Source organism: Haliaeetus albicilla, chromosome 3, assembly GCF_947461875.1.
Source record: "Haliaeetus albicilla chromosome 3, bHalAlb1.1, whole genome shotgun sequence".
NCBI classification, from domain to species: Eukaryota; Metazoa; Chordata; class Aves; order Accipitriformes; family Accipitridae; genus Haliaeetus; species Haliaeetus albicilla.
In genome coordinates this window covers 31,154,506-31,172,966 of record NC_091485.1, presented here as the reverse complement: position 1 = coordinate 31,172,966, position 18,461 = coordinate 31,154,506, and the positions used below count along the sequence as shown (strand labels likewise).

At 45.2% G+C, this 18,461-nt stretch overlaps 2 protein-coding genes across 2 annotated transcripts in view; one reads left to right on the top strand and one right to left on the bottom strand.

Annotated features, from left to right (window-relative positions):
* Window positions 1-4,845, bottom strand: part of SPIDR (scaffold protein involved in DNA repair) — a 207,965-nt gene extending 203,120 nt beyond the window's left edge. Inside the window, exon 1 of the mRNA XM_069779305.1 lies at window positions 4,684-4,845. Coding sequence (XP_069635406.1) covers window positions 4,684-4,698 — 15 coding nt within the window. The 5' untranslated portion in view covers window positions 4,699-4,845. The remainder of the gene's footprint in view (window positions 1-4,683) is intronic.
* A 9,069-nt stretch (window positions 4,846-13,914) lies between these two features.
* Window positions 13,915-18,461, top strand: part of LOC104310551 (ethanolaminephosphotransferase 1) — a 62,864-nt gene continuing 58,317 nt past the window's right edge. Inside the window, exon 1 of the mRNA XM_069779303.1 lies at window positions 13,915-14,015. Within this exon, the coding sequence (XP_069635404.1) occupies window positions 13,959-14,015 (57 nt within the window). The 5' untranslated portion in view covers window positions 13,915-13,958. The remainder of the gene's footprint in view (window positions 14,016-18,461) is intronic.

Below are 18,461 nucleotides of genomic sequence, written 5' to 3'. Positions count from 1 at the left end.
TGTCTCACCACGCGTCCTGCTCCCCAGATACAGGAAAATCTGAGAGTTTCTGCTAGCACCACACAGAAAAGTATAGCCACTACAGTCACTGAGAAAAACTGAAAGCAGTTCCTGAAGTCCCAGAACAAGAAAGTAAAGAAATACACCCTCCAGACAAGATGTTCTTTAGCTACTGCAAACTTCTGGCAGACACCATTTGGAGGGAAGAGAAAGAAAAGGACTTCATGATTGTTGATACTGACAGCAGTGACTTACAGCTCCATGCCTTTAATGCAGATACCTTTCTACCATTTCCCACATCCTACACAACATTAAAAAAAAAATTGAAAAAAACAACGCTAAAGACAACTCCCCTCATCCCAAACTCCTTGACAATATAAACCTCTACATATAAATACCTGATGTGAACTCTGGAAATTGGACCTACAGCTTCAGTGCACAGTTATTGAGGAGGGAGTTTGTCATAGCACTGCTTGTATGCATGTATGGGTGCATGTATACACATACATACACATCCCAAACTTTTTTTTTTTTTAAAGAAAAATATGCCATGTAAAAACTGTATCATTTCAACATGTATAAAGTAATGTTTATGTGCAAATATAAATGTAAAGCACACAACTGTACTTTTATTAAAAAATCTGCAATATGAACACTGTGTGCAATAGAAAAGAGTTAAAGATATACATAGATACGAAGTTATGAGACATGCCATTCAGAAGAAAAATTCTCAAGGACACAAACAACACCAGAGGGTTCCCTCTGGATGAAGACTACCACCCATAGAAGGGAAACACAGTGACCACACTTTTCACATGCAGCTAGCGTCGCTGTGCTTCAAATTACAAATGCACTACCGTAGCAGGGAGGCCAGCTGCGAGGCAGCCGGCCACAGGCCCAGGAGTGGGTGCAAGCAAGCTGGGAGCAGCCCTGCAGGGCCTCTGTTCAGCTCTTCACCTTTGCGCGAAGTGGGACGGTGCCTGTGCCTGGGAGGGCTCCACCACCCTTCCCCTGCAGAGCCTTTGGGGCTGCGGCTCCTCGACACCCTGGCACAGAGTTCTGGTGTCCAGGAACCTTTGCCGCAGGAATATGTTGGCTGGCATACAGAAATGGAAAGTTTTAAAGGCTCTTTGCTTCTGCTCCAGCCTGCTTCAAGGCAACAGAGAAACTAGTATTTTAAGAAACTTGTTTCTCAGGAATAAATATTTATAATGAAGCTAATCTGAAGGCCATGCTATTCCCAAAGAAATGCAGCGACAACAGCGAGTTCTCTTGAGTCACAAGGTTAATCATCATCTTACACCCTCTGGTGTAAGAATGGGGCACACAAAAAATATCTTGTGTAATTTATTAATGTTATGCATTAAGAGCATAGAAACAAGATATTGGTATTAAAAATAAAAGATCACTGAATCAGGCTCAAAAGAGCTAGAGCATGTAGACCTGGCGTACCTCATAAAAATCAAGACTTCCTACAAAAACAAGAGTCAGGCAAAGAATCTTGTAAATTGTGTAGAATGTCTGAAGACAAAATATGACCTCTGAAATTTTGAGTTAAAAAAGGGGAGGTTAGGATGGCTACCTCATGTAGAAATTGTCTCTTGACTGCTGTTCACGAAAGCATTGCATTTTGTCTCTGCAGCAGTTCCTTCTAAAGGAGTGAAAAAAAAATTAAATGACTCCTGCTGGTGTCAGTGGAATTAGGATAAAGCCCTCCACATAAAAGGCACAGCAAGCAAACACGCCCGCCCCCCACTGCCCCCATTACTTCTTTAGTTATTTCCAATGAGATAAGGGTACATCAGCCTACGTGGGTGCGGTTGTGAGGAAAAGGGAGACACACTCTGAAAATTCAATAAATATACATAGCAATTACGCAACAGACTACTAAAAGTATGGGGCCAGGGGGTTGGATTTGATTTTTAAATAGATGGTCCTATCTAGAACATTTCCACTCAATCAATCTATATTGTTACTTATGCCAAATACCTGTTACCCAGAAGTACCCTATATGAAGTCACTGGGACTGTATGTTCAAAGACTACTCACTACACAGCCCTTTACACTCCGGACAATCCCACTCTCTTGGGGCTGCTCCAGAAACCACAGAATGAACCCCCAGGAAAACATGACCAATATATTATCTACCTCACATGCAAGCCGCATTCCTTTGACACTTCACCTTCTCTAACACGAAAAGCAACATAAGCTGAAGGACAAAAAATAACAATAAAATGTTTTACTACATGAACTCCTCCTGCTACTGACATGCAAATCCAGAAGCTAGTTATGTCAGTTCAGCATCACTCAAAAGTATTCAAATATAATTATTGCATTCTTCCCTAACAGAGCAGAACAAACAATAAAGTGCTGAAAATCGCAGCTCTAGTTTCCAGAGACTTTTTGTGTTTAAAAAAAAAACCAAAAACTTTTGGAGGGAACAATCACATAAAAGTACACAGAAATATCAAATACTGACCAACAGCCATCCTCATCGTTCACCTTTGTCCTCATAGGCTTCACATAAAAGTACTCATAAACTAAGGGAAAGGAGTCTTGGGCTTCAAAAGCCCAATTTCAAGACAGCATAAAACTGAATTTGACAACGGGCATCTCATTTTCAGCAAAACTCAGTATTCGTGCTACTGAGCTACTGAAAGCGTAATTACTGTTTTTAGTGCCTGGACAGAAAGTGAAGTTTTAATTTAATATTAAAACATCCTTGCATTTTAAACCCTCAAGTGAGGATTTAAGTAAAGGTTGCAGAATTAAAACCATAGTCTGCATTTTTTTTTTCAAGGCAAGATTATTTTTTTTATTCCTATGAAAACCAGTTTGCATATTTTCCAAAGATGATTCGCAAGAATACATATGATCCTGAGAAAGGACCTCATCAAGTTATAATCATTTGTGAAAAAATCTAAACTGTATGATCACAATCACAATGACCTGACATACCTCCTTCCACACTGTCAGCATGCATGTGGGAAAGAAAAAAAAAAAAAAAATTAAAAAAAAAATCTCAAAATACTTTTCCCGTTGATATTGATGTGTGAGACCGATATTTTTAAAACACTGATTTGAAACCTTCCTTTGTGTTCATGATTTTTACTACTCTTGATAAAAGGCTATTCTTATTGACTGAGAGATGTACATAAAATTACCATTTGAACATCAGGATTTTTTTAACCTACACATGCTTATTTAAGCAAGAATATAAATTACTATGCGCTTACATTGAGAAAAAAAACCCTCATGGAATAAGAATACTATTGAAATGTACTTTGTATTAATAACTGATGCCAAGCAGTTAGACAGAAACCTGCACTCTATCAAAATGGTTAAAACAGAATTATTTTAGAAAAACTTTCACAAGATTAAATTATCCAAAACATTTAGGATACATAACAAAAAGGTATGATGCTGTTCTTGTATCAGGTTGGTTTGGTTTTTTAAATAGTTTAATTAATAGTCAGCAAGTGGAGAGGACTGCTGTCTTTTCGCTGTCTTTTCACTTGGCCAGTATAGTTTTCATTGATGTAAAACCGAGGAACATTATATTTGTCTGCAATAGAAACTACTATTACCAAAAGCTGTCGTCACATTGCAACAAGAGTTGGTTAAACCTTGGCAGCTGAAGTGCGCAGCTTTTCACTAGTCAAGAACTTCAAAACTTTTTAGAAGAAAATATGTGTAGTGTCAGTATTAGAAGGTAACTTAAACGAAGTATAGTAGGTTGCTTTAAGCTTGTTGTTGACATTTTCTTCCATAAAAACTGATTTTAAGTGTGGTTATATTTAAAATTTCACACCATTTTATCCATACGCTAAATGGAAAGCTAAATGCTTTAGAATCCAGATCTGCCATTGGAACTCTATTTGTACTTACGTAGCAAACAACGACCCTTGTAGCCTGTCTTTCAGCAGTACCTCAGTATTAGCATAAGCACCGCCTATCAGAGACGGCATCCTAATTACTACGCTGCAGGTACCACCAAATGCACCGAGCAAACTACCAGAGTAAGGAGACCAAAAAAAAAAAAAAACCCAAACAAAAAAGCCGCACGGCGCGCTTCTCCTCCCTCTACTCCCACTCACGCCCCAAGAAGCCAAGCTACTTGGAAGAATATTAAGCCCGGCAATCTTGACAAGTCTCTTTTCCTCTCATGCTTTTACTTGCCCTGCACTTTTTCCCCGGCTGTCACCTAGTAAAAAGGCTGAATTACACTCTCCCCTCAGCGCAGCTGCGCCTCCACTGCGCAACGACGACTGAAAGGTCAACGTTGCGCCATCGAGAACGCCACGAAGGCGGTGAAGGACCCCTTTTCCCGCCCCCGCTCCAGCGCGGCGGGCTGCCAGTACGCAAGCCTTGCCTCGGAACGAGCCGGAGCGAGCTCTCCTCCTCCGGCAGCCGGCGGGGCCCGAGGCGCCGGCCCCGCTCCCCGCAAGCCGCTGGCTGCCAGCCTGGGCTCGGCGGCCCCAGCCGCCGCCCGCCTGCTCGGGGCGCGCGCGGCCACACCGCCGCCCGCCGCCGGGACCGCCCTCCCCCGGGGAGCCGGCTGCCTCTCCTCCGTACGCCGCCTCCCCGGGCCCCGGCGGCGGGAGCCGCCGCTCGGCCCTGAGGGAAGGCCAGGGCGGCCGGGACCCGCCGCAGCCCCCTCCCCTCCCGCGCGCAGGCAGGTACCTTCCTACTGGGCATCGCCCCTGACGAGGCAGCCACGTCCCCTGTCACGTGGCGGGGGAGCCCCAGGGGGCGGGGCAAAGGGGAACCCCCAGCCCGCTCCCCGCGCGGGAAGGCGGAACGCTCCCCTCCCCGAGCCGGCGGCTACTCCCCCGCCCTTTCCAGCTTTGGCGCCGCGGAAGCCGCGGCTCCTGATTGGGCGGACGTGGCGGACCGCGGGTGACGTCGCGGGGAAGGCAGAGGCTTCCCGAGGAGGTGATGGGTGCAGTGTGCGCATGCGCTCTGTGGGGGCCGCGGGCGGTCGGGGGCGGGGCTGGCGGCCGTGAGGGAGCGGGCGCCGCCGCCCCCTTCTCTCGCCTTTCCCCGTCGCCGCCGCGGTGGTGGGGGGTCTCGGCAGCTCCGCTCCCTCCTTCCCTGCGGGGCTCCGAGGCGCAGGCTGTGCCGAGGGCGGGGTGCCGCCCCCCCGCCCCGGCGCCGGGCAGACCCTCCTCACGGCGCGGCGGTTGTGAGGGAGGCGTTAAGGGGCTCCGCGCGCGCCCGCCCAGCGGCCCTGCCGTGGGGGGTCGCCGCTCGGCTCGGCTGAGTGGCGGGGCAGGCGGCGGGAGCCCTCGGGGCTTTCTCGGCGGGAAACGCCATCGCTGGCACCGCGTCCCTCCGGGCTGGGCGGGTTTGGCCTGCGGCCCCTTCCCCCGCCGAGCTGCCCCCGCGGCCTCAACGCGGAGCTGGGGGGGCAGCGGCCTAGGTCGCCTGTTCCTTTGCCCTGGGCGCTGGCTGAGTTGGCAGCCCTGGTTTCCAAAGGGGGCGGTGTGGAGAGTGGTGACTGGCCTATATTTGTGGTGGAAGGAGTTCTCCAACCTGCGTTTTGCCTCCGCATCCTTCATGATAGCCAAGTTCACTCAGAAATAAATCTCGAAAGAGTGGTGCTGTTTAACGCCACAAGGAAATAAACAGAGTACTGAGATAGCTGACCAAGTAACGTCTGAACACAAGACACTGCTGATAAATTTACAGGCAAAAAAGGGTGGTGTCAGTGCAGGATGTAGGGACTTGGCAATGAAACTGCGTTGAATAGACCTTCTCTTCCATAAAATGGTAATTGCGGCTAACTGAGGGAAGAAAAGGCTAATGACCTTTGAAAAGGATTTTCTGATACCAGTGGAAACAGGAAAGGGACAGATGGGTTATTTTTACTGCTTTTTGTGTGTTCTCAAGAAGGTCACTTGGGCTGTCAGTGCCGCTGTTAAGAATAGTAAATCTTTGTAAAATGAGATAATTATATCTCATAGCTTAATTAGAATTTATAAAGCACTTATATTTTGATAGAAGGTACTGTATGACTGCATTTTTATTATTAAACCCTAATTACATGTATCTATGTCTATAGTTTACGGTTTGTATTTTTTCCAAGGCACCCTATGGCCAATACCCATCTCACATTCCCTTTATGAAACTGCTACTAATTAAAGTGGCTTTTGCAAGGAGAGGAGAGCCAGAAACATCATAATCCAAACCCCATACTGCCTTTGATTGTTATGTTCAAAACAGAATTAAAAGCACTGTGTTCTCATCCTTCCAAAAATTTGCGGCATTTCTTCTGAAATTACCAGACTGACAAATGAATTCTATTATGTATCATCAAAGTGGTTTTCTTCAGTATTTGAACAAGTATGTTATTGCCCTATTCAGTTAAACAGTCTGTGTTAGAGCTAAACCACAGAGAATACATGGACCACAGAAGTCTGGTCTGCTTAGTGAGTCTGTATTTTTTTTTCTGTACGTAATCTCCTTCTGAGGACTCCAGGGTGCTCACACCTGGGAGGAACTTACTTGTGTAGAATCCCAAGAAGGTGACCCAATCAATAGATTTCCTTTATTTGTTCTCATGTTCTTCACAAAGAAGTACTGAAATGACATGGAAATAGAGGAAATGGGTCAGAAAACCACCCCATATATTAGGAATTAAAATAAAGCTGTGATTGTTTTTTAAAATAATGTTTCTGTGGAGAGAGAATAGATGCTAAGCTTCTTGACAAAAGCTTAAGTTTCATAATGCCAGTACATTATTCTTCAAGTCTGTTAAAAATTTCTGTGCATTATACTTTTGGAAGTCAGAATTAACGCAATTGGCTCTCTAATTTTTGAAGAACTGTTTTTTCATCTACATAACACAAGCATCTCTGTGTTCTCACAGGCTTAAATAATAGTTTGAGTTTACTGTTTTATCTGATACACTGATTGACCATGTGGGTCCTCAAGATCAAATTTACTGCTGCTCAGGGAACATTAAGAAATTTTACACTTCTTGTATTTTTGTTGCATGAAAATCACTGAAAAATATAAAATTCCTGTTAACAATAAAACTGGATTTCTTTAGTGAAGTCCAGAAAAAAGAGCATTTATTTGTCGGGGGCGCTGTTGATTGCATTGATGTTTCTCAATCCATGTGTAGAAGGAACTTCTCCCTCAAAGAAACAAAATGTATTTTATACAAATGAATCAAAAGACAAGGAGGCTTAAATTACTGAAAAAGTTTGGAGAACTTGTTCATCTTGATTGAATGTGCCTGTCCTTCATTCTAACGTGGGTTTATGGACTCATTTCCTCTTGCCGAGCATTAAGTTACAGTTACAGCTTTAAAAGCTTTCAAGTGTATAAAGCCTGGTATGGACAATGTCAAATTCAAACATAGAGAAAGGTTTTTGGTTTGAGTCATTTCCTTAGTAAAGTTTTAAAAGTCACAAACATCCCAGCCACTTAACTGGGATGAGACAGATGAGGAAAAACTCGTTAACTATTTTAGATTTGTCTTTCAGGGTCAGCTGGATTTTTATGAATCTATCAGGCAAGAGGTGATCCCAAGGCCTAGGCTAGATCACAGGCAGATCCCCAGCCTAGATCCAAAATAACATTTTCTTCTGCAGACTGTGTTACAGTTTGATGATTCCAGGCCTTCTAAGGTTTCCTAGGAAACAACATGAAACACTTCAGACTTCTTAATCCCAAAGCTGCAGTGTCAGTTCCACTATAAATTAAATTGTACCATTTCACGGTACAATGCATGGCTATGCCAAGGCAAGCTGTAAACTTGTGGAAAAAAAATTTAAAAAAACCCAAAACCCTCAGGGGATGCCAGATTTTAGTGAAGTAAACAGAGTCAAGTTCTTACATTCATGCAAATTAAAAATTAATAGCAGATCATTTAAGAATCAAAAGCAAAAATAGGTTTTAAATGAATCAACATACCCAGGAAGCATCTTTTTACCAGCCCTTGCCCCTGGCCCATAAAGCCACGAGGGGCTCCAGCCTCAGGGGCTTCCCAGCTGCCGACCAGCACAAGGTGGCTGCGTGCTGCGCGCAAGCCTGGTTGTCTCAGCATCCCACCACCAAGCTGCTGCCTATGGCATCTTATGATCGCTGACATTTTTATGTCTTCTCCTGCTATGTCTTTGTGTTCAATGCTATAAAAGAAATATGAGTATGTAACTTTCTGGCAGACAGTAACATTTGGGAAATGTATTTGCCTGCTTTTTATAATATGTCTCTCTAGTTTAATGAGATAAATGCAAATAAAATAAGATTTTCCAAGCTGAAACTGAATATCTATTATCACAGTACTCTGTTTTGGCTCTAACTGGTGAAAAAAAAATGCAGGCACATATTGAGAGCTGGAAAAAATGGCACTTTTTAAACTTAAGTCATTAAACCAGTTTACTCCCACCCAAGTTCTTCCTGTTAGTTTAATTCAACAAGATTTTAAGATTACTGAGGTACTGATAACACTGCACTTAATACATTTTAGTAACTTCAGGAACTGAATTTCCTCTTTTAGGTCCAGTATTAATACTACTTTAGCATAATTGGTTTTATCATGACTATGGTGTACCCTTGTGTTGAAGACTTGACAAAGACTGTTCTTGAAAAACCTGAAGCAATGCCATGCCCAAGAAGGAAGAGTATGTTGAAAAGTGGATGGGGTCTGCTGACTGTCTACAGTCAAGATCTTTTCAGTTTGAAAAGTTCATCTTAAGCATCACTTAAGCCCAGCATTTCTATACTGGTGAGGGGAAGAAGGCTAATGATTGGCATGGATTCGTGTGCATCCATACCGTTTGAGGCTAGCTGCTCCACAGCAGCCTGAAGGGAGCTGGCATAATCCAAAGCAGAGCTGGGAAGAAGGTAAACGTGTAAGTGGTGTGGAGAGCTGGGTCCAGTGCTCAGCAGGCTTTCCCATTAGCAGACTGGAGGGAGCCAGAGCACAGGCTTGAGTACTGCCCTGTGATTGCCCTTGCTGAGTTGCCAGCAGGCTCCCTGGCCTCGATCAGGCCCTCCCAGCTGGCGTATTCCCAAGCAGTGCCCCTGGCACTGTTTAGGAGATGATAGGACAAGCCAGGACTTGTTTTCCATAGGTGGTATGGACAAGGCTGCCCTGACCTGGAAAAGGGTTTAATTACATGGTCACAAGATGTACCATGCCACTTGCCCTCAGAGCTCGACAGTGGATTCAAGCCTGTTTTATTTATTAGTATAGTATATTGACTAGTGACACTTAAGTGATATTTTGTTTGACTTTTTCTTTCATCACTGTGACAATACAGAGCAAACCTCTAAGGAGCTGTGATCTGCAGCACAGGAAACAGGGATTAAGCTGTCTGTTTAAAGGGTCCTCTGTGATGATGAGTCCCACGGGTTAATCTCAGGAGTGGCTACCTCCAAATTCCAAAATTTGCCATAAAGCAGCTAAGAACCAAAAAGTGCAGTCTTGCCACTATGTACATTTCCCCAAACCAAGACCCTACTTTTTTCCTGTTACTCCTTCCATCTTTAAAAATTTCCTTTCCCTTTATGTGCCTGCTTTACTCTGAGAGTGAGGTTGTACAGTCTGTTCAGTGTGATGAACAAGCCAGAACTGGGAAGAGCTGACTTGCTAAGGAGCAAGTTACCATGCATCAGTGCAGAAACACTGCTGTTACACAAGGCAACAGCACCTGCTCACTCTATTTTGACACATAACTCTTTTCAGAACAAATGACTTTTCCTTTCCAGGTAGAAAAGTCATCATGAGAATCCCCATACAGACTGCATCTGCTGGGAACACGGGAGCCTGTACCTGCCCAGAACCACCTGTCCCCTTGCTGTAGGGTGGCACCCAGACGCATCCAGCACAAGGAGTACCCTACGATACTCGGCACGCCTTGTGCCTGAGCTGTGTGATCCTCCACACCGTAATATCCATCGCTTTTATCTAACTCCAGCATCACAGAGACTCTTAAATACAGGCCGTGGGGACCAGACCTGCCACTATGGCCAGGCCATATGTCCCGTATCTGCAGAATCCTACGTGTCTCACTGCCAAGTGCCCACTGACGTGGTGGCCGTTTCCCCTGCACGAGGCCCAGCGCACCAGGCGTGCTCTAGAACGAAGGCAGAGGGAGGACTGTGGGACGCAGCAGTGGCTCACTGCATTTGCATTGCTTGCAAGCCCTGTAATAGCTAACAAGCCGTAATCTGGTTACACTACTTAAGTTGCTTCATTTGTTTTCTAACCATTAGCCATATTCTAGCCATATTCTGAAATTCACAAACTGGTTTTTGAATACTGTTGTTGATGTAGTAGAAGTAGCTCTCATTCAAACAAAATTGGAGGTCATCTGTAAGGTCCTTTAGTGAACTCCCAGTAGAAGTCTACCTTCACGGAGCTTACCTGCCCACGGGCAAACTGAAACTGCAGATGGACAACTGGCTTTGGAACTGATACAGCAATTTTTGAGGATAGATGTGATCATTTTCTAGCATTCAGTACTAATACTAGGTTAAATAGCCATGAGTTATAAACCAGGTTAAGAGACCAAGATAAACTTACAAAGAGCCTGAAACTTAAATTGAGCCTCTAAACTGATTCTAGCCACCTTAGAAAAACTTTCTTCTTTTACAGCATAGACATCCTGGATTTTAACAGATTTATGCTAGCCCATGCAGTGATGGGGAGGGAAGCACTGCCTGAGTCCTATGTGTTAACGCACATGAGGGGAATCTGAGGTGTCCCACACTGCTCCCTCTTTACCTGTTCCTCTCAGTACATTAGTCCCTTCTTCAGCTGCTTTGGCAGCTGATCATTTTGGGTTTGCTCTCTGCATGATTTCTCTCTGCTTTTTCTTACTTCTTGAAGTAGGCAGGAAGGTACTAATAGATGCCTTCCAGATAAAGGCTATTGCATAGCAGGCAGCTTTAAATTGGGGAATAAACAAGACACTGTCATAAATTATTACAAGCCAAAGCTGCCGTACTAGGCAGTTTCCCCTATGCAAGAAGCTCCATCATTATTACTTTATTAATATAACGTGTAACAGAGAGAGTGAAAACTGAAAGCCAAGCATTTATTCTAAGCCATCCTGAGCCCTCATCTTTTTGCCTACCACTTTGATGGATTGAAAATACAACTTGTCTTGATGTTTGGTTTCTTTTTTTTTTCTTTTTAAATACCATTTGGATCTGTGGAACAGCTCTTTTTAACTTTTTCTTGCATGTACCAGTGGTAGAATATGCCCGCTCTTTCAAAATAATAAATCACTGCTTTCCTCTCAGTACTACACATAATTAGTAAACAGCACTGAAGACCTGAGAATTCCCTGGCTGATTTCACTGGATTAAAATCTGGCCTTGAGCTATTTCCCCCTGAGCTGCAGAAAGCTGTGTTCAGGACGTTTACTTAGTAAAGTCTGAACTGTCACAAATGTCCCAGCCACAGTTGTTAAAAAACTTAAGCTTTTTCTATAAAGAAAGTTAACTGTTCTCTGATTTGGGCTTTTGTCTTAATGCTCGTCTCATCCACATTCAAGTTCATGAAATGGCAGTCTGTTCAGGTTATAATATGCATGTGCCAGTTAGAGCTCCTCTTTACTCAGGCTACAACTCAGAAAAGACACAAGAGAATGTGCTACAGCACTGAGGCTGCTTTCACTGCTCTTCCCACAGTCCTGCTTGTAGGACAGCTTGGATCACAGCTCAAACAATTGTCCGGAAAAGAACTCTAAAACATCTCAGATTGAAAAATATAACCATAGAATAACCTCTAAACATATACATGGGTACACATGGAAACAGTGAGAACATCGGGTGTAGCAGTAAACCACATGGCTGTGGGTTTTGCTCGCACCTGGGCTTCGCTAGCCTGCCTGCTTGGTCTTAAGGGCCAACCATTCATATGAATCGTGATGCCTAAATCAAAGAAGGTTCTTAATTCAAAGGCTAACACATGTCAGTATAATTTCCACAGTATTCTCAAGTGTTACTTGTGTCATAGCTTGCTCTGTGATGTTCCATACCCAGTCACCGCTCTGTTTCCCTCTCTTCAGTATAGCTTATCTAACACTGCCTCCTCCTTTGACGTGCTCCTTAGCAGTCACAGAACACGGTGAGGTACGAATCATGAAACTGCACTTTTACATATATGCAGTCTTTTACATTCTCTGTTTAGTGGAGTATTTATGACAGTTTTTTCAAAGAGTGTTTAATTTATCACCAATACAGTTTTGAGAGAAGAACAGGAAATAAATATTGTGCTCTTTATCTGCTATATCTCTATATATTCTATATCTGTATCTTCGTGACAGCACATCTTCTTTGAACAAAAATTTAGAGGCCTGCAAAGAGAAAAAATACTTTGCGACCCTCTAGCTTTCAGAAAAGCAAGCACCTTTTCTACCACTGTCCATCACACTGCTAATAGTTGTTCACCCAAATTTGTGCTTTTGTGTTTGAGGCTTATGAGTGTTGGAGTTAAGAAATGAAAGTGATAACTATAAAATAGTTTGGTCAGTTTTAGTAATTTACTTGCATAAAAAAATTGCACTGAGTAGAGTAGTAGTCACGCGTCTTTTCTTAGATTCTCTTGTAGATTCATTCAATAGCATAATACAACTTAAAAACACAATAGTAACAATGAGAGGTGAAGGGGATCCCAAATAAAAATCCAGGGTATGGACACTAATTAAGATTAGAGTTGGCTCCTGAAAAATATGAGCTCCAAACGCTTTAGCTTTCCTAACCGGAATCAAGCTTTAACTCAGTGACCTGAAGCCGAGTGCTACAGTTCTGGGTTGTTTTCAAGAGCAGAAGTTTAGATGCTGCTGCTGGAAGCAGAATGTAGGTGTAAGCACATCTCAAGTGATTAATGTGTAGCTAATAATACAGGACAAGAACCATTGTATACAGTTTGCACTTAGCGATTTTAACTTGTATATAATTCCTATCAAACCTGCACAGTTTGTAAAATAACACTGGCTCTCACAATGCATTAGGTGCCCGGAAGAGCTCGTGGGTTGTGATTAATGGATTTTAATCGATTTCCTTTCTGGACAGATTCCATTTGGTCAATAAGGTCTCCGACCCTGATGTGTCTGATTTCAACTCTCCCTGTAATAGTGTACAGTGAAGGTAACACAAGCTGTCATGCCGTACGCTTAAATGCATTTGCAGCTGAAACATTACTCCTGATGTCTTCCAGTCTTTTGCCTACACCAGTGCCTCGCTTCCCTGGAAATCAGAAGGTGCAGAACGTACTGCAAACTGATGTGGTATGAAGGGCTCCGGTACAGGTGTTTTAATAAAGAGATGCAAGAGGCAGACAATTGCTGGAAAGGAATGCCAGTAAAACCTTTGATCCTCAGTGTCACCTGTTTCTAGAACACATTACTTAAATAACATTGTTTTGTATACTGTCTCCACAGCACACCTTCGCGCGTGCTATAAACACGGCATCTTTAATACACCTTTAGCCAGAAAAATAGTTTCGGGGCCTGATGCTGCGACGTGACTTGGGTGACGGCTCGCTGTGACCACGGAGGCTGCTGCAGACTATCCCCGGTACCGGGTACCGTGAGGAAATGAACGGTTTATAAAAGAGGCTAATGGCGGGCTGGCACCGAGGCCGGAGGAGCCTACCGGGGCCGCGGGGAAGCGCCTGGTCCCACGGGCGCGGCGGGGCGGGAGCCGCCCGGGGAGAGGCCACGGCCGGCGGGCACCCGGCCCCGCGGGGCACCCCGGCCCCGCGGACCCCCGCCGCGCCGGGACGCGGGTGGCCCCGCGGACGCCCGGCAGCGGGCGGCAGGCCCCAGCCCGAGGGGCGCGGCCGGGGAGCCGCCCTCCGCCCGCCCCCGGCCCCGGCCCCGGCCCCGCCGCCGGCCCCACCGCCTCCCTCCCTTCCCCTCCCCGCCCCGCCCCGCCCCGCCCCTCCCCTCCCCTGCCTCCCCTGCCGGCGCGGCGCGGAGCACGGCGGGGCGATGTGGCGGTGGCGGTATGTCAGCGGCCGGCAGCTGGACGGCTTCCGCCGGTACAAGGTAACGGCCGGGGGCCGGGGCGGGGCGGGGGGCAGCGGCGTGCAGGCCGCCCCTGCTGCGGCTGGTCCCCCCGGTTTGGCGTCTCGGGGCTCCGGAGGGCTCTGGGCTTGCGGGCGCAGTTGGCTCCGCTCCGGGGCGGCTGAGCGCCCGGCCCGGCTCTGCGTGCGGCCCCGGCCGGCCCATCTCATCCCATCCCATCCCATCTCATCCCATCCCATCCCATCCCTGCGCCGCTGGAGGGGCCGCCGGGCTCCCACCTGTGCCCGCTCGGTCGGCGGCCAGCCGCAGGGAGGGTGCCCTGTGCCTGGCCGGCGTCTTGCTCAAGATCAAGTGAGCGTGAGGATGGGAACGGGGTGTTTACGAAGTGGCACGTCTCGGTGGGAACAAAGTTGACCGGGTTTTAAGTGAGTAGCAGCACTTTTAAAAACCCTGCACGTTTGAAAGAAACACGGGTTAGGAGTAATTCGGTATTTCTGTAAGAAAGTGGGCACTGATCGTGCTTGTCTGGCTCTATGCAAATTCGTCGTCCACAGGAACGCTTTGGCTTTGAGGAATAAATAAGAAAGCTGGGGAAAAAAGCTTACTTTAAGTAATTTGAACTAAACCTCATGTTTGCAGATAACAGGCCGGCAGAACTCAAATGAATGGGTGGATCATTAGATATTTTGATTTACCAATGGTACGTTGCAGACTTATGAGATACCTGCGTTTTGTTCCCAGGACATTGCAGATGTGTTGCAGGGGATTATCCAGACTTGCTTTAGTTGAGGTGCAGGTGTCTGAATCGGGCCATGCCACCCTCTTCACACCCCCTCACCCCGCTCCCTGGTGAAAGCATGGGAGGCACGCCAGCTTCCACCAGCACAACACCCAACCTTTTATGTGATGTTCAGTTTCCTAAAGCAGCCCCTACCCCATGCTCCCCATGCTTCTTGCCTTACTGCTTTTACCACGTGCGCTCCCAACCTGGCCTCCAACCATGGGACTCGGTTTCTCTGGGCTCCTGCCCAGCCCTTCCCTTGCCCAGGCCAGCAGTTCTGCCTGCTCGCTGCAGGGTGAATGATGGTGGAGTAACCATGGTTTCAAGAGCCTTCTCCAGGTCAGTTGCTAGGATCTTGCTATGCACAGCAGCTTGTTAAAATGTACCAACCTGTTTGTGTGTCTCCAGCCTGAGTGGGATAAAACATGTTGCAAGCTGCATCTGGCCACTGGGCGAAAGTTGCACAGGTCTGTGCTTGAGTGGTGGAGCTGCAGCCTTGACTGAGATCACCAGAGGAAAAATAAAAAGCTAATTTTAGCATAAACAGACATTATTATTTAAGTAACTTTTCTAAAATATTTGAGTTTGTAGTACAAATATAAGGAACACTTGTATTACCTTTTTCATTATCACTTGAATGAAAGTAGCTGCGAACAAGTGCAGATGGGGAAGAATCAAGATAACTTTTTTTTTGAAACTTGTAATCATTGTGTAGTACTTACGGATGGCAAATGATTACCAAAAGGCAGAATCACATATTAAAACATTTTAGTTGAGTGTATTAAAATTACTTTGGTTTCTTGGGAGCATTGCAAAGGCCGGAAAATATGTTGGGTAGTTTTCTTAACTACAGGAATCAGCCAATACACTTAAGAAGTATCCGTTCAGCTATGTTCTGGAAAACTATGGTAAGTACGGGTTTTAGAAAGGTGAAATCAAATCTTCAGTTCTTTATTATCTGAGGTGACTTGGGACAGGGACATCTTGGAAATAAATAAACCCAAATGACTCAGGTTACACCCAAAGACATACAGCTGCGTGAGGTCAGTGCTGCCGAGCTGATGCGGTATCTGCACCATTTTCATGGTGCTCCAGGTTGCTGGAGGACGTGGCAGGTGATGGCAGCTCTGCCCATTCCTGAAGTGCTGCTCACAATGGGTTAAAGTCCTCCAAAAATGCAAAAGTTGTGCAGCAGGGAGAGGCAAGGAGATGCTAATTGCTGCCATAATCGAGTGCCTCCTGCCTCACCCTCCCATGCCCAGGGCTGCTACCACAACCACAGCTTTGTTCTCACCACCTCCCAGGCCTGAGACATGCTCTTCAACCTCTTATTGCCCTCTGGCTGCCATCTCCTCCATTCACCCCTTCAGCCTAGGGCCTCACCTCATCCTGCCTCTCCAGCTTCCCAGCCCCACTGAGGAGGTTGCTGCTGCCTTTGCTGCCTACTCAACAGGACTGGCACTAAATTTGGATTCCTGTGCCCAGCAGACACAGGTTACCTCTTTTTACAGCCACCTGGCTATCTCTGTAGTGTGTTTCCTGGTGGACCCAGCTCTAGAGTACAGTGGAGGGATACAGGGGTGAAGAGCTAGATAATCTCATAAAGGATTTATTAGCACATGTTCAATAGTGAGCTAAAACAATGTATTGCTTCCAGACCTGAAGTGTGCCAAGGAAACTAGGTAGGGGCATCCATCTCTCGATTGTGCATGACATTGCAGGATTATATTTGCGCTAGTATCAGTGGCTTAATATGCTCCACACTTTGCGCAGTTTATTCACTGAGCTGATCTGGAGCTGATCATAATGCAGCTTAAAAGAATAATTTGTGTAATCAGCTCCTTTCATAAAGGTAAGTTTGGCCTGAAAAAAATACTGTTCGATTTTCAAAATTTTCACACAGCTGAACTCATTTCTCTGCCATGAATGCCCCAATTGTATGTCTCAGGCACTGTCTCCTGTTCGCAGTTGGAGGAGGGCCTTGGCAACAAAACCCGTGCAGTTCTTTGCAAAGGGAATGGCAGACCTGATGAATGCAAAGACTTCAGTGCCCTTTAGCATCATCAGGTCCATGTGTATTATGCTTTTGAAGCAAGTTTTCCCCAATTACCAAACTTTGGTTTACATCACAGAGTGGCTCCAGAGCACACAAAATGCATTCCCTTTGAATGAGCCTAAACCAGATGTACTAGGAACACACAAGAACACCCAATACATTCAGTCCATGGTATCATACTGGAACCAGTTCAGTGTAAAACCTTCTGAAATCCTTACAGCATGGGCATCGGATCCTTAGGGCTTAGCTATTGCACTTTACCAATCTATTCCCGTTTGTTCTGCATGTTAATGGAGATTCAGATTCAGTTTTCCTTTTTCTGCTCAAAAGTGCACTGAGAACAGGTGGAGATGTGATGATGAGACAGTTCAGATGCAACCCTGGGTATTGCTGCTGTGGTAATTCTGCTGTCTTTTTGCATGTGGGGCAGGTGCTAATTTCAGGACAGTTTTATGCTCGGCTGATTTGCTGCAACTGTAGAGCAGAAGCAGCTGATACTTGGATTTTGTGCTATTCCCTGGGATCTGGAGTGACACAGCCGAAAAGCTGCAACCGACTGCAATTGTAGGGCTTGGGTCTTGTTGTTCCTACTTTTATATTTCTGTTATCAGCTTTTTGCAGTTCTAGGGGAGCACCTGTGGAATTACACAGCTGCCTTTTTTCCGCCTGTTTGGGTTTCTGTCGGAAACAAGCAGTTCTGAGACAGCTAGGTGATGAGTACAAATGAAAGCAGAATTTAGTTCTTTATTTTCATCCTCCTCACCAGAATGCAATAATGTTAATGATGAGCTCTTGTTGGATTGCCTCTTCTCATCACTGCGATCTTAGGATTTCCTTTGCAAATCTGCCTTGAATCAGCTTTTCTACAGCACGTATGCGTGGAGGTTTTCGAAGCCGGAAAACTCTGACACCTTGTCCTCTCTCAGAATAAAAGAGATCTAAGGACAAACTGTAGAGGCTTGACTCAAAGAATAGGCCTTGGAAAATATGATTTAAAAAATCAGAGATAACATTAAAAAGTAAGGTCTAAGGTTCCACATTTTCATCTTGGTATGTCCACACTGTTTCTATCCTCTAAGCCATTTTTAGAGGGTGACTAACTCCCTGTGCAGAGAAGGGAGGGCAGTAAATGAGGTATATGTGGTTTCATTTCAGTGAGACTTCTGCTATTGTCCTACATTCTCGTAAGTAAAGTAGGTAGAGGTAAGTAAGACAAAATTGGTGTAAAATGGAAACACATTACCCTAAAGAGTAATTTTAATTTCTCTGTCAAAGTAGGAGGTTCTATCAAATGGGATTCTACCTAACAGAGCTGTCTCTTTGTCCCAGCTCTGCTGCTGCTCAGTACTTTCATTGATTAACAGAAGGGAGATTAGTCTTGTGAAATTTTCATGTGATACTAAAGCACTTTGAAGAATAGGCTTATGATTTAAAATGTTCTTGAAAAAGGGATATAGTGGCCAGAAATCAATACAAAGAAATTCAGTAAACAAGGTACAATGCTTAGGGGAAAGAAAATCAACATTTTGAACATAAAATAAGAGACAACAGACTGCCAAAAAGATATCTGGGGATCAGAGTGTCAGCAGCGTTGTAGCTGTTGTAATAAAGAAGAAAAAGCTCTTAAGTG